A 14,322-nucleotide genomic window follows, 5' to 3' on the forward strand; every position below is an offset into this window, starting at 1 on the left:
GAAGATGAAAACAACTTGTAGCTTCATTTTCGGTTGTTTAAATTAAAATCAACTTGTAGTTTCATTCTTGACTTGTTGGAGCCCGGAAAACAACTTGTTGCTTCATTATTGGCTAGACTGAAGTTGGAAACAACTTGTAGCTTCATTCCTGACTCGTTTGAAGTTGAAAACAACTTGTAGCTTCATTTTCGGTTGTTTAAAATTAGATTCAACTTTTAGTTTCATTCTTGACTCGTTTAAGCATGTAAACAACTTGTTGCTTCATTATTGGCTAGATTGAAGTTGGAAACAACTTGTAGCTTCAGTCCAGACTCGTTTGAAGTTGAAAACAACTTGTAGATTCATTTTCGGTTAGAATCAACTTGTAGTTTCATTCTTGACTCGTTTGAGACCGGAAACAACTTGTTGCTTCATTATTGGCTAGATTGAAGCTGGAAACTACTTGTAGCTTCATTCCATACTCGTTTGAAGTTGAAAACAACTTGTAGATTCATTTTTGGTTGTTTAAAATTTGAATCAACTTTTAGTTTCATTCTTGACTCGTTTGAGCCTGGAAATAACTTTTTGCTTCATTATTGGCTAGATTGAAGTTGGAAACAACTTGTAGCTTCATTCCAGATTCGTTTGAAGTTGAAAACAACTTGTAGCTTCATTTTCGGTTGTTTAAAATTAGAATCAACTTGTAGTTTCATTCTTGACTCGTTTGAGCCTGGAAACAACTTGTTGCTTCATTATTGGCTAGATTGAAGTTGGAAACAACTTGTAGCTTCATTCCAGACTCGTTTGAAGTTGAAAACAACTTGTAGCTTCATTTTCGGTTGTTTAAAATTAAAATCAACTTTTAGTTTCAATCTTGACTCGTTTAAGCATGTAAACAACTTGTTGCTTCATTATTGGCTAGATTGAAGTTGGAAACAACTTTTAGCTTCACTCCAGACTCGTTTGAAGTTGAAAACAACTTGTAGCTTCAGTTTCGTTTGTTTAAAATTAGAATCAACTTGTAGTTTCATTCTTGACTCATTTGAGCCTGGAAACAAGTTGTTGCTTCATTATTGGCTAGATTGAAGTTGGAAACAACTTGTAGCTTTATTCCAGACTCGTTTGAAGTTGAAAACAACTTGTAGCTTCATTTTCGGTTGTTTAAATTAAAATCAACTTGTAGTTTCATTCTTGACTCGTTTGAGCCCGGAAACAACTTGTTGCTTCATTATTGGCTAGATTGAAGTTGTAAACAACTTGTAGCTTCATTCCAAACTCGTTTGAAGTTGCAAACAACTTGTAGATTCATTTTCGGTTGTTTAAAATTAGAATCAACTTTTAGTTTCATTCTTGACTCGTTTGAGCCTGGAAATAACTTTTTGCTTCATTATTGGCTAGATTGAAGTTGGAAACAACTTCTAGCTTCATTCCAGATTCGTTTGAAGTTGAAAACAACTTGTAGCTTCATTTTCGGTTGTTTAAAATTAGAATCAACTTGTAGTTTCATTCTTGACTCGTTTGAGCCTGGAAACAACTTGTTGCTTCATTATTGGCTAGATTGAAGTTGGAAACAACTTGTAGCTTCATTCCAAACTCGTTTGAAGTTGAAAACAACTTGTAGATTCATTTTCGGTTGTTTAAAATTAGAATCAACTTTTAGTTTCATTCTTGACTCGTTTGAGCCTGGAAATAACTTTTTGCTTCATTATTGGCTAGATTGAAGTTGGAAACAACTTGTAGCTTCATTCCAGACTCGTTTGAAGTTGAAAACAACTTGTAGCTTCATTTTCGGTTGTTTAAAATTAGAATCAACTTGTAGTTTCACTCTTGACTCGTTTAAGCATGTAAACAACTTGTTGCTTCATTATTGGCTAGATTGAAGTTGGAAACAACTTGTAGCTTCATTCCAGACTCGTTTGAAGTTGAAAACAACTTGTAGCTTCATTTTCGGTTGTTTAAATTAAAATCAACTTGTAGTTTCATTCTTGACTTGTTGGAGCCCGGAAAACAACTTGTTGCTTCATTATTGGCTAGATTGAAGTTGGAAACAACTTGTAGCTTCATTCCTAACTCGTTTGAAGTTGAAAACAACTTGTAGCTTCATTTTCGGTTGTTTAAAATTAGATTCAACTTTTAGTTTCATTCTTGACTCGTTTAAGCATGTAAACAACTTGTTGCTTCATTATTGGTGTTAGGTCCTGTTAACTCACTATATAAGATGATATAGTAAGCACAATCTGTATCACAGTATAGCAATATGAGAGATTGAAAACAATAAACTCTTATTCACAAAGCTTCAATGGTTACAAAGACTCTCTCAGTGATTTATATTGTATCACTAAGAGCTGCTAGGGTTCTTAACAATGTACTCGATAACTCAACTCATATAGAGTAACCCTAATCTGTGTTTATATAGACACAGTTACAAAATCAATCTCTGATTTGATATCCTATAAATCAGCTAATAAATCTATCAATCAAAGATTGCTCCAGTTTTCTGTTTAGTTTCCATAGTCAGCAAATCACTCCTCAGCTTCTATCCTTCCTTGAAGTATATCCGCTTCTGAGCTCTTTCCACGTGTAAACTCTGACAAGTCTTGACTATGTAAACTCTGATCAGACTTTATCAAACTCTGGTCAGACTTTACTAAACTCTGATCATCTTCCAGCTTAAACTCTGATGACTCCTGTTCTAAAACAAACTTTAAGAACATTAGTAATCATCAATTATATCTAACAATCTCCCCCAACTTGTGCATAAATAAGTTATGTGCAAGTTAACAGATAATTGATGATGTCAAAACAAATAAGTCAAATGCAACAGAGTTTAGCTATATAACAGAAAACTTTTAAAACTTACAGATACTTTACTCCTTAGCTTCATAGACACCATTTGCTGTCTTCAAATATCCTCTGAGGAGTTCTCTTTCAGCTTCTTCAAGTACTGTAATCATCTGTCTTTTGATCTCTCTCAGCTCTGGATCTGAAACTCCAGTTTGATAAATTGCAGCTCTGAGATCATAGATCTTGTTTCTTTTCAAGTCTCTATCCAGCCTGATATTGTAAGCTTTATCAGACTCTTCATTGAATGCAAGAGTTCTGATTCCACCTATTGTTACTATTTTTGCTGAATTTTTCTTCATCTCAACCAGCTGTCCTTTGTGATTGAAGTATTTAGGAATGAAAGGTCCAGCATTCTTGTTTCCTGTAATACCCATCTTTCTTCTGATTCGATCTTTGAGCAGGTTGGAGATGTGTTGGCATGACTTGTTCTTTATTTGAAATATGTGTGATACATATCTCAATTCTTCCCAGTGTTTAGCATAGAGATCTGCTTCAAGTACTCTAAACACTGTTCCATCAGACATGAAGTAGATAAGAATATTATCTCCTCTGTCATTCTTTACCAACTGGACTGAATCAAGTTTATCCATTTTTTCTTGTAATACTCCAGTCTTGGGAGCACAGAGAGATGAGGGGTCATCTGGTCTTGATCCTATACTCTGATCAAATTTTTCATATTTGGATCCCAGCCCTCCTTTATCTCTTCCTGCTTTACGATGAGAGATTGGTTGAATTGAACCCTTTTCAAAGCTTATCTCAGTCATCAGAGTAGGCTTTGCAAATCCAGCTAGTGGAGTAGTTGTTGGTTTGAACACAGCTTGAGCTGTGTCAGAGGTTGTGTCCTTCTTTGCATCCTTATTAACATGAGCTATGTCAGAGGTTAATCTTTCTTTTTGAGGTTCTGCAACATGAGCTTTGTCAGAGATTGCAGCTTCTGTTTTCTTTTCCTTTACAACTTGATCCTTGTCAGAGATTGTAAACTGCTTCTTATCCCAGCCTTTCTCCAGATGTTCATCTACTTTGCTTTTACCCTTGGAAGTATATTCATCTTCAGAGTATACCTTTTTGACTGGTAAACTCTGATCAGCAACAGTAGCTTCCTTAATCAGTATCCCCTTTTCCTTTGGTTTGGCAGTTGATTTTGCAGGTTTCTGGATTTTTCCTGACTTTATTGCTTCAGCATGTTCTTTCTTTAGTTCTTCTTCCTCTGCACCAATCAACTCCAAATCCAAATTAGCTTCTGGATTTTCTTGTTCAAAAATCAATCTAGCAAGCTCTTCATCAGTCATGGGTTTGTCTGATCCAGTCACTGGTCTTTGCTTAGATCCAGATGTGAGATTATGTGTTGGAGCAGACTTTGTGCTTTGCTTAGACTGTTTTTGACTGTTAGAGTTTGAAACTCTTCCACCAGTCCCTGATTGAAATCTCTTGTGCTTTGTGAAATCATCAACATCATCATCATCATCCTTCTTCTTTCTCTTCAGAGTTTGAGTAGTAGACTTGCATTTGACTTGAGCTACTCTCTCCCCCTTTTTGACATCATCCTCATCAGGAATCAGTATTGATGTGATCAGAGAAAGTGAAGATTGGATGGCTTCAAGCTGCTTGGACATCTTCTCTTGAGTTGATTCAATGATGGTCATCCTCTTGTCCAGAGATTCATGTGCAGACACCAGCTTCTGAACATTATCTCTCAGAGGTAGTAGAGTCCTTTTCTTCTCCATGTCATTTGTCTCCTTTATATTAGCCACTTCTGTTCTTAGACCATCTATTGATTTAGATGTCTGGGTATGAGCAGGATGAAATGTCTTCAGATAGAGAATTGTGCCTTTGAGGCTTGACATAACATCAGAGTTTGAAATTTTATTCTCTGCCATAGATAAGAATTCTTCAGCTTTAGTTGGCTCCAGAGAATGCTGGTGGCTCAGCCAGAGTTTATCCCATACTTCATTTGGAGGATCAACCTGAAGATCCCTGGGAAGTGGCTCAGAGTCTGTGTTCAGAGTTTGTAGCCTGGCATTATACTGGCTGGTAGACTCCCACTTTTGTTGTGTCAGAGGGACCCCATCATTTTCATCCTTGTCATCATCTGAACTGTCATCATCCTCAGTATCATCTTGTGTAGATTTCTCAGCATCTGGAACAGGATCAGGAACAGACTTTGCTTTATCTGACTCAGGAATGGGAGCAACAGAGTTTGGCTTAATAGATTCTGCACCAGTCATTGCAAGGGACTGTAGTGCTTCCATTGCAACCTTGTCAGATTCTTCAACTACAGTATCTGATCTGTAGTTTTCAGGAGCTGTATCATGAACAATGGCATCCTCAGGAATCTTCATTGGAGATTGAGGAATTGAAGTTTGGGTTCCATGATCAGATATGGGAGATTTGGGATCAGACACTGCTGTTTCAGCTTCAGCTGTAGCTTGCTCCTTGCAAATAATTTCTTCATCTACTTCAGATGAAGTAGAAGATGCTGTAGGAGATGTTAGGGGAACAGCTTGGATAGGAAGCACCATCAGAGCTTGAGAATGTTCAGCAACTGGAGTTGATGGTGTTTGATCTTCCTCAACTGTGAAGTCTGTGATTTCAGTGATTGGGACTTTTGCCCTTGCAGGCTTTTGAGCCCTTCTTTTGAATCGAGCTGGCTTTTGAGGACTGGTCTGCACAGGGTCAGAGTTTGTTGTAGGAATAGGTTCAGAGTTGACAGCATGGGCAGGTTCAAGATCATCATAATCATAGGCTGCAACCAGTCTTCTTCTTTTCTGCTTTTGAGGAGAAGCAGCTTCAGTGTTTACTGGAATATCAGAGTTTGGAGCCTCAGAGTTTAAATGAGCCTCAGAGTTTACTGGCTCATCAGTGTTTGTCGGCACTTCAGAGTTTGCTTTCAGAACTTGTGTAGCAACAGAGGTTCTTGTTCTTTTGGCAGTGGAGGGGGCTGCATCAGACTTTGCAGCCCTCTTGGACTTGGATGCAGATGTCCTGGCTGCTTGAGAAGAGACTGGAGAGTGTTGATTTTCTGGAAGTATGTTCAGTCTTTCTCTTATTTGTGCTGGAACCTGTAATGGCCTGAGAACTGGCCTCTTTTCATCTTTAGAGATGAGATCTTTGAAAGCCCTTTTATGCAGTTTAAAAGGTTTGATCTCATCATCAAAAGCTACCTCTCCAACAGATGCATTGAACAATAATTGGCAAAAGCGAGAAAAATAGACAACTTTACGATTTTCATGCATTCTTTCACCAATATTTCTAATAACTAATCTACCATAATCGAAATTAGTAGAATAGATCAGAGAATACCCAATTTGTAGCATGTCCATGGGTATTGCATCCCAGTTGGTAGATTTCTTCTGGAAGGCTCTGGTTATGCAATCGAAGAAGAAACTCCACTCCTTCCTGAGGCCAGGACGCTTCAATTGGCCCAATTTGTCCAGAGAATCATAGTAGCCCAAGTCAGTCATCATGGCCCTTAGATTTGCATCGCCATTAGTGACATAAGCAGTGTCAAGCTCTGGTAGGTTGAATGCTGCCCTGACTGTGGCTGGAGTAACAAAATACTCCTCCCCTTCAAATGAAAACACAATTGATGGTGATCCATTTTCACCACCATTGTCGTACTTACCCGTCCTCCAAAAACTGATGATTTGGCTTCCTGAGAGTCTGGCAGGAGCGGTAAGAGCTGTAGCAATAGCACTCTGGGCAAGAAATTGCTGCATGGGATGATAATCCCTTGGAGCTTCGGCAGTGTCAAGAATGGCTGTATAGTTATTGGGGACAAAGTCCACACCTGCATGGGTGAATGTAGTAGTTGCCATTATAACAGAGATTGTGAGTAGAGAAAAGTGTTTGAGAAAATGTGTGTGAGAAGATTTGAATTTCAGAGAGAAGAGAGTAAGAGTTTGTTGAGAGAGTGTGTATGAAGATTAAGTGTAAAAGTGAAGAAAAAGCAATAAAATCTGATGATAAACTCTTCAGATTTTGTTTAGCTGTACACGCTTGGGCTCTTTGTTCACTTGGACACCTGTCAGATTTTAACTGGTAGTTGAATGTTAGTGGGATAGAGAAACGAGAGTAATAATCATGAGCGCAGTAAAACATGTGCAGTAGTAAATGCTGATTACACGTTCTCCAATTAAATGTTTTTCATGCAAACCCACTAATAATACATCCGTTTGGAACACTCTCTTCACATTCTCTGTATATTTGAACTCCTGAAATGTACAAGATTTTAAAAATCAAGATTAAATCTCTCGAATTTTAAACTCTGAGATTTGCATCAAAGAAAATAAATTTCTAAGTACCTCAGAATAAAGACATAATTTTCAGAATATTCATCAATAAATCAGAGTTTGTCATAGAATCCATAGCTCAATAATGTGCTTGTGAAATAATGTGTGTGATTTAGCATATTAAATCAGAGACTAGAGAATTTCACAATTTCGTAATTATAAGGTAGACAAGAATAATTTATTTAAACTCTCAAGACATAGACAATTGGCATACTCTGATGAAGAAATATGCAAAATAACCTAACCCCCCCTTTTTTTTTTTTTTTTTCAAAGGACGCTTTTCAGTGTAAATGAATCACGACCTTTAAGTGTAATTTTGCAACAGTATTTCTCCAGTAATCAGAGATTGTGACTGGTCACCATAGATTATAAAATCTTGGCAATTACTTAATACCAGTAAGTGTTTGGGTCTTCCCAGTCACTGTCATATAGACATCTAAGATCTCAAAGGAGTACCATGCTTATTCCCAGGGGTGTGTAAAGCATCAGAGTTTATAAACACTGTCTATTTTTACTGAGAGAAAATGCAAATTAATCAGTCTCACTTATAATTAAGATATGTGAAGTAATAGAGTCTCAATGATATCAATATGCATATAGTGTAAAATAGTAGCACAAAATTGAGATCAAGATTAAAGAACTTAACTGAGATTCATGATTACTAATTCAGATCATGCTTCATAAGATCTTCACAGGTTGGTTGTCTCAGAGAAATAAGAATGAGATCATTAATCAAGATTCAGAGTTTACACATATCAGAGAATATCGTCAGAGAATGACGATCAGAGAATATTATCAGAGTATAGCACACAGAGTATATCATCAGAGAATGTCATCAGAGTTTAACAATTAGAGTATATCATGGCCAATGTGTGAGCAATACATATGGTAATTTGAAAATTTAAAATAAAAAAGATCTGACCATTATGTTTACTCAGTTCCTGATATCATTCCTAGCTCATTCACCAGTCTAGTAAAGGTTGCTTCACTTAGTGGTTTGGTGAATATATCTGCTAGCTGCTGTTCAGTAGGAACAAAGTGAAGTTCAATGGTTCCTTCCTCCACATGCTCCCTTATAAAATGATATCTTATACTGATGTGCTTTGTCAGAGAATGTTGAACTGGGTTTCCTGTCATAGCAATAGCACTTTGGTTATCACAATAAATAGGAATTTTAGAAAAGGATAACCCATAGTCCAACAGTTGATTCTTCATCCAAAGAATTTGAGCACAGCAACTGCCTGCAGCTATATACTCTGACTCTGCTGTTGATGTTGAAATGGACTTCTGCTTCTTGCTATACCAAGAAACAAGTCTTCCACCCAGAAATTGACAACTCCCACTTGTGCTTTTCCTGTCAATTTTGCAACCTGCAAAATCTGCATCAGAGTATCCAATTAGACTAAAATCTGATTCTCTAGGATACCATAATCCCAATGATGTGGTTCCCTTGAGATATCTGAATATCCTCTTCACTGCAATCAGATGAGGCTCTCTTGGATCTGCCTGAAATCTTGCACATAGACATGTGGCATACATGATGTCTGGTCTACTTGCAGTCAGATAAAGCAAAGATCCAATCATTCCTCTATAGTTTGTGATATCCACTGATGCACCAGTATCTTTGTCTAGTTTGGTTGCTGTTGCCATAGGAGTAGTTGCAGCTGAACTGTCTTGCATACCAAATTTCTTCAAAAGATTTCTGGTATACTTGGCTTGATTTATAAAAATCCCATCTTCAGTCTGTTTAACTTGTAAACCCAGAAAATAGCTGAGTTCCCCCATCATGCTCATTTGGTACCTAGACTGCATGAGCTTGGCAAATCTTTGACAGAGTTTAGCATTAGTGGAGCCAAAAATAATGTCATCAACATAGATTTGAACTAAAAGCAGATCATTACCATGATTCAAATAAAACAGGGTTTTATCTATGGTACCTCTAGTAAATCCACTTTCAAGAAGGAATTGAGCCAGAGTTTCATACCATGCCCTTGGAGCCTGCTTTAGTCCATAAAGTGCTTTGTCCAACCTGCAGACATAGTCTGGATGTTTTGGATCCACAAATCCTGGAGGTTGTTCAACATATACCTCTTCATCCAGTTTTCCATTCAGAAAAGCACTCTTGACATCCATCTGAAATACCTTGAATTTCTTGTGAGCAGCATAGGCCAGAAAGATTCTAATTGCCTCCAATCTTGCAACTGGAGCAAATGTTTCATCATAATCAATACCTTCCTGTTGTGAATACCCTTTTGCCACAAGCCTTGCTTTATTCCTTGTAATGACACCCTCACTATCAGTTTTGTTTCTGAACACCCATTTTGTACCAACTATGGATCTGTCTTTAGGTCTTGGTACTAGGGTCCATACTTTGTTTCTCTCAAACTCATTTAGCTCCTCTTGCATTGCTTGAATCCAGTCAGCATCTTGAAGAGCTTCCTCCACTTTCTTAGGTTCAGTTTGTGACAGAAAGCAATGATGTAGACACTCATTTGCTGTAGCTGTCCTTGTTTGCACACCTGCTTCTGGATTGCCAATTATTAAATCAGGTGTGTGAGATTTTGTCCACTTCCTAGCATGTGGAAGTTGACCATTTTCATCATTGGATCCTCCCCCTTGATCCAGGCTCTCCTGATTCTGTTGATTATTCTCTGTAGCTCCCCCTAAATTTGTGCTATCAGAGTTTGAATCAGTATTCTCTGATGAGTTTGAGTCAGCATTCTCTGATGAGTCTTGGGTAGTGTCTGAAACATTCTGATGCTCCCCCTCAACAAGTGCTTCATCATTATGAACTTGTGAATTTTCACCAGAGTTTGCTGTATTTTGGTCACAGTCAGAGTTTGACTGTTCATCAGAGTTTGTTGAATCAGAGAATATTCCTTCATTTTCAAAATGCAGTTCTTCATGATCATCCATATCTGCTAATCCCATGATTCTTTTGTCATCAAATGACACATGTATGGATTCCATGATCACCTTGGTTCTCAGATTATAGACTCTGAAGGCCTTTGTTGTCAGAGGATAACCTACAAAAATGCCTTCATCAGCTTTTAAATCAAACTTGGTAAGCTGTTCTGGATGAGTCTTCAATACAAAGCATTTGCACCCAAATATGTGAAAGTACTTCAGATTTGGCTTCTTTTTCTTCACCATCTCATATGGGGTCTTGCCATGCTTATTAATCAAGGTTGCATTTTGAGTAAAGCAAGCTGTTTGAACAGCTTCTGCCCAGAAATAAGTAGGCAATTTAGCCTCATCAAGCATAGTTCTGGCAGCTTCTATAAGAGTCCTGTTTTTCCTCTCAACTACACCATTTTGCTGTGGTGTACCAGGTGCAGAAAATTGTTGCACTACACCTCTTTCTTTGCAGAAGTCTTCCATTGTTGAATTTCTGAACTCAGTTCCATTATCACTTCTAATGATCTTTACTTTGTCTTCAGATCCATGATCCAGTTGCTTCACATGATCCATCAGATGTAAGGCTGTTTCATCTTTAGAGTGAAGAAAATATACCCAAGTGTATCTGGTATACTCGTCAACAATAACAAGAGCATATTTCTTCCTTGCAATGGATGGTACATTAACTGGTCCAAATAGATCAACATGTAGAAGATAATATGGTTTCTTTATTGAGAATTCAGTCTTACTCTTGAAAGATGTCTTTCTCTGCTTGGCCTTTTGGCATGAATCACATAATCCATCAGATGTGAGTAGTGATTCAGGAAGTCCTCTCACAAGCTTTTTCTTTATAAGCTCATTTATGGAGTTGAAATTGAGATGTGAGAGTTTCTTGTGCCACTTCCAACTTTCTTCTGCAGAGATTCTTGTAGACAAACAGATTGCTTTTCCTTCAGAGTTTGTAGGCAAGTGGATTTCATAAATATTCCCATGTCTGTGAGCGATCACAGCCACTTTGCCTGTTGACTTGCTCACTATCTCACTGTGTTCTTCATAGAAATCAACATGATATCCTCTGTCACAGATTTGACTGACAGAGAGTAAATTGTGTTTTAGCCCTTGAACAAGAGCTACATTTGATATGATGACATTTCCAAGATTGATGTTGCCATATCCCAGAGTCCTTCCTATGTTGCCATCTCCATAAGAAACACTTGGGCCAGCCTTCTCCACAAACTCTGACAGCAGGGTCTTATTTCCAGTCATGTGTCCTGAACATCCACTGTCCAAGACTAGGATATTCTTCCTGTTGCCCTGCAATCACAAAGACCACTAATTGTTAGTTTTAAGGACCCAGACTTGCTTGGATCCCTTGGCCTTATTAAGTTTGTTAGCTTTTGCAGCGGAATTATTATTATTTTCAGAGTTTGAGCTAACAGACTTTGTAACAGAGTTTGTACTAGAAACAGAGTTTGTACTTGCAGAGTTTTTATTAACCTTTAAGAAGGTTTCAATTGATAATAATCATAATACAAACTATGATATTCTTTGCAAGTATAAATAGAATGCCATAAACTACCACAATGAAAACATGGATCTTGTGGTTTATATCTAATACTACTTTTTCTAACTCCAGACTTTGTAGGTAAGGAGTTAATGTCCTTGTTCTTCCTGCAAAAATTAGCAAGATGATTAGTATTCCCACAGTTATGGCATGTCTTCCTAGGTGCATTTGGAATAGGCATGTAGTTATTACTCTTGTCTATTCCAATCTTGCCATTTCTATTTTTCTTAGGCTCCCTGTTTTTGTCATCAGACTTTACCTCTTTAAGCTTATGTTTAAGCTGTTTCTGAGTCATCAGTCCTATGTTAACCTGTTTGGGCTTATCAGATTTTAAATTGTTGTTAATCTCTGATTTTGATCTACTCTGTTTAGACTTTGAGGATTCAGCAATAAATTTAACAGGTTTAACCTTAGGTTTTTGAGTTTTAACAAACTCTGTTTTTGATGACTCAGCTTCTGAGTTATCAGTGTAACCTAGTCCCTTTTTCCAGTTTCCACTACCTAAGATATCCTGAGTAGTTTTGCCAGAATTAGTCCATGTTTTAATAATGTCTCTTTCCTTAGCAAGTTCTGATTGAAGAGATGCATACCTCTTTAATAATTCATCTTTGACAATGACAGCATCATCTCTTTCTTTCTGAACTTCCAACATCTGCACTAATTCTTTTTCTAGATAATCATTCCTTTTCTTTACACTTAGAGTTTCAGATTTTAATCTTTCATTTTCTAAAGTCTGATCTCTAAAGCTGATATGCAAAGTTTTAAGAAACAATCTTAACTCAGTTATATCTTCAGTATCAAAGGCAAGAGTGGAATGAGGTACCTTTGCAGTAGATTCAGAGTTGTTGTCAGTGTTTGCCATCAGAGCATAGTTGACTTCTTCCTCTGAATCAGATGTATCTGTCCAGTTTCCTTTCTTGGTGATAAAAGCCTTTTCTTTTTCCTTCTTGGCTTTCTTGCATTCAGATGCAAAGTGACCCTTTTCACCACAGTTGAAACAGGTATACTTGTCAGCCTTTCCAGCTTTCCCTTCCTTGCCCTCATTTTTCTTGAAGTTCTTCTTATCATAAACTCTGCCAGAGTTTCTGTCTTTCCTTGAAAAACTTTTGCCTTTGTTGAACTTTTTGTAGGCCAACTTCTTGAAGCTTTTCACCATCAATGCTGCTAACTGCATCATCTCATCATCACTTTCTTCAGAGTCTGAGGGAACATCAGAGTTTGAGTCATCAGAGTTTGATGACTCAATGTCAGACTTTGTGACATGAGCTTTTCCCTTGCTTTTAGCAGCCTCCTCTTGAACTTTTAGAGCAACAGACTTTGATTTTCCTCCTTGACGTTTGCTCCTTTGCTCCATCTCAAGTTCATGAGTCTTCAGTCTTCCATAAACATCATCAAGAGACATTTCTCCAAGATCAAGATTGTCTCTTATTGTGGTGACTTTCAAATCCCATTTTTCAGGAAGAGCTAGAAGGAATTTGAGGTTTGAGTCTTCAAGATCATATTCCTTGTTCACCAGAGATAAGTCATTCAATAGTTTGACAAATCTGTCATACAGATCTGTCAAGGACTCACCAGATTTTGAGTCAAAGTGCTCATACTCCTGTGTAAGGATTGTTTTTCTGTTTTTCTTAATGGCCTGAGTTCCTTGACATCTGGTTTCCAGAGCATCCCAGATTTGTTTAGCAGTTTTGCACCCAATCACCCTATTTGACATTGCATTATCAAGGGCACTGTGCAGAAGGTGTTTCACTTTAGAGTCTTTACCAATTGACAAGATGTCCTCAGGGGTATAATCTTTCTTTTCTTTTGGAACCATCTTCTGAGGTTCATCTGCAAGCCCAACAGAGAGCTTGGTGGGCATATGTGGTCCATCATAGATCCTGTCAAGGTATTCTGGATCAACAGAGTCTAAGAATATGATCATTCTTTCTTTCCAGACTGGATATTCAGATGCCTTAAGGATTGGAACTCTAAAGGATGAAGCTTGTGATTTTCAGACATGATTGTGATTAGATCTCACTGTAGTAATCTTAACAGAGCTGGCTCTGATACCACTTGTTAGGTCCTGTTAACTCACTATATAAGATGATATAGTAAGCACAATCTGTATCACAGTATAGCAATATGAGAGATTGAAAACAATAAACTCTTATTCACAAAGCTTCAATGGTTACAAAGACTCTCTCAGTGATTTATATTGTATCACTAAGAGCTGCTAGGGTTCTTAACAATGTACTCGATAACTCAACTCATATAGAGTAACCCTAATCTGTGTTTATATAGACACAGTTACAAATCAATCTCTGATTTGATATCCTATAAATCAGCTAATAAATCTATCAATCAAAGATTGCTCCAGTTTTCTGTTTAGTTTCCATAGTCAGCAAATCACTCCTCAGCTTCTATCCTTCCTTGAAGTATATCCGCTTCTGAGCTCTTTCCACGTGTAAACTCTGACAAGTCTTGACTATGTAAACTCTGATCAGACTTTATCAAACTCTGGTCAGACTTTACTAAACTCTGATCATCTTCCAGCTTAAACTCTGATGACTCCTGTTCTAAAACAAACTTTAAGAACATTAGTAATCATCAATTATATCTAACAATTGGCTAGATTGAAGTTGGAAACAACTTGTAGCTTCAGTCCAGACTCGTTTGAAGTTGAAAACAACTTGTAGATTCATTTTCGGTTAGAAGCAACTTGTAGTTTCCTTCTTGACTTCGTTTGAGACCGGAACGCTTGTTGCT

The 14,322-nt window shown here is 37.4% G+C and overlaps 1 protein-coding gene across 1 annotated transcript in view; it reads right to left on the reverse strand.

Annotated features, from left to right (window-relative positions):
- Positions 1-2,180: 2,180 nt before the first annotated feature.
- Positions 2,181-14,322, reverse strand: part of LOC135147913 (uncharacterized) — a 55,002-nt gene continuing 42,860 nt past the window's right edge. Inside the window, exons 2-3 of the mRNA XM_064081967.1 lie at positions 4,887-5,299; positions 2,181-2,216 (exon numbers count right to left, since the gene is read on the reverse strand). Coding sequence (XP_063938037.1) covers positions 2,181-2,216; positions 4,887-5,299 — 449 coding nt within the window. The remainder of the gene's footprint in view (positions 2,217-4,886; positions 5,300-14,322) is intronic.

Source organism: Daucus carota, chromosome 7, assembly GCF_001625215.2.
Source record: "Daucus carota subsp. sativus chromosome 7, DH1 v3.0, whole genome shotgun sequence".
In the NCBI taxonomy this organism is placed as follows: Eukaryota; Viridiplantae; Streptophyta; class Magnoliopsida; order Apiales; family Apiaceae; genus Daucus; species Daucus carota.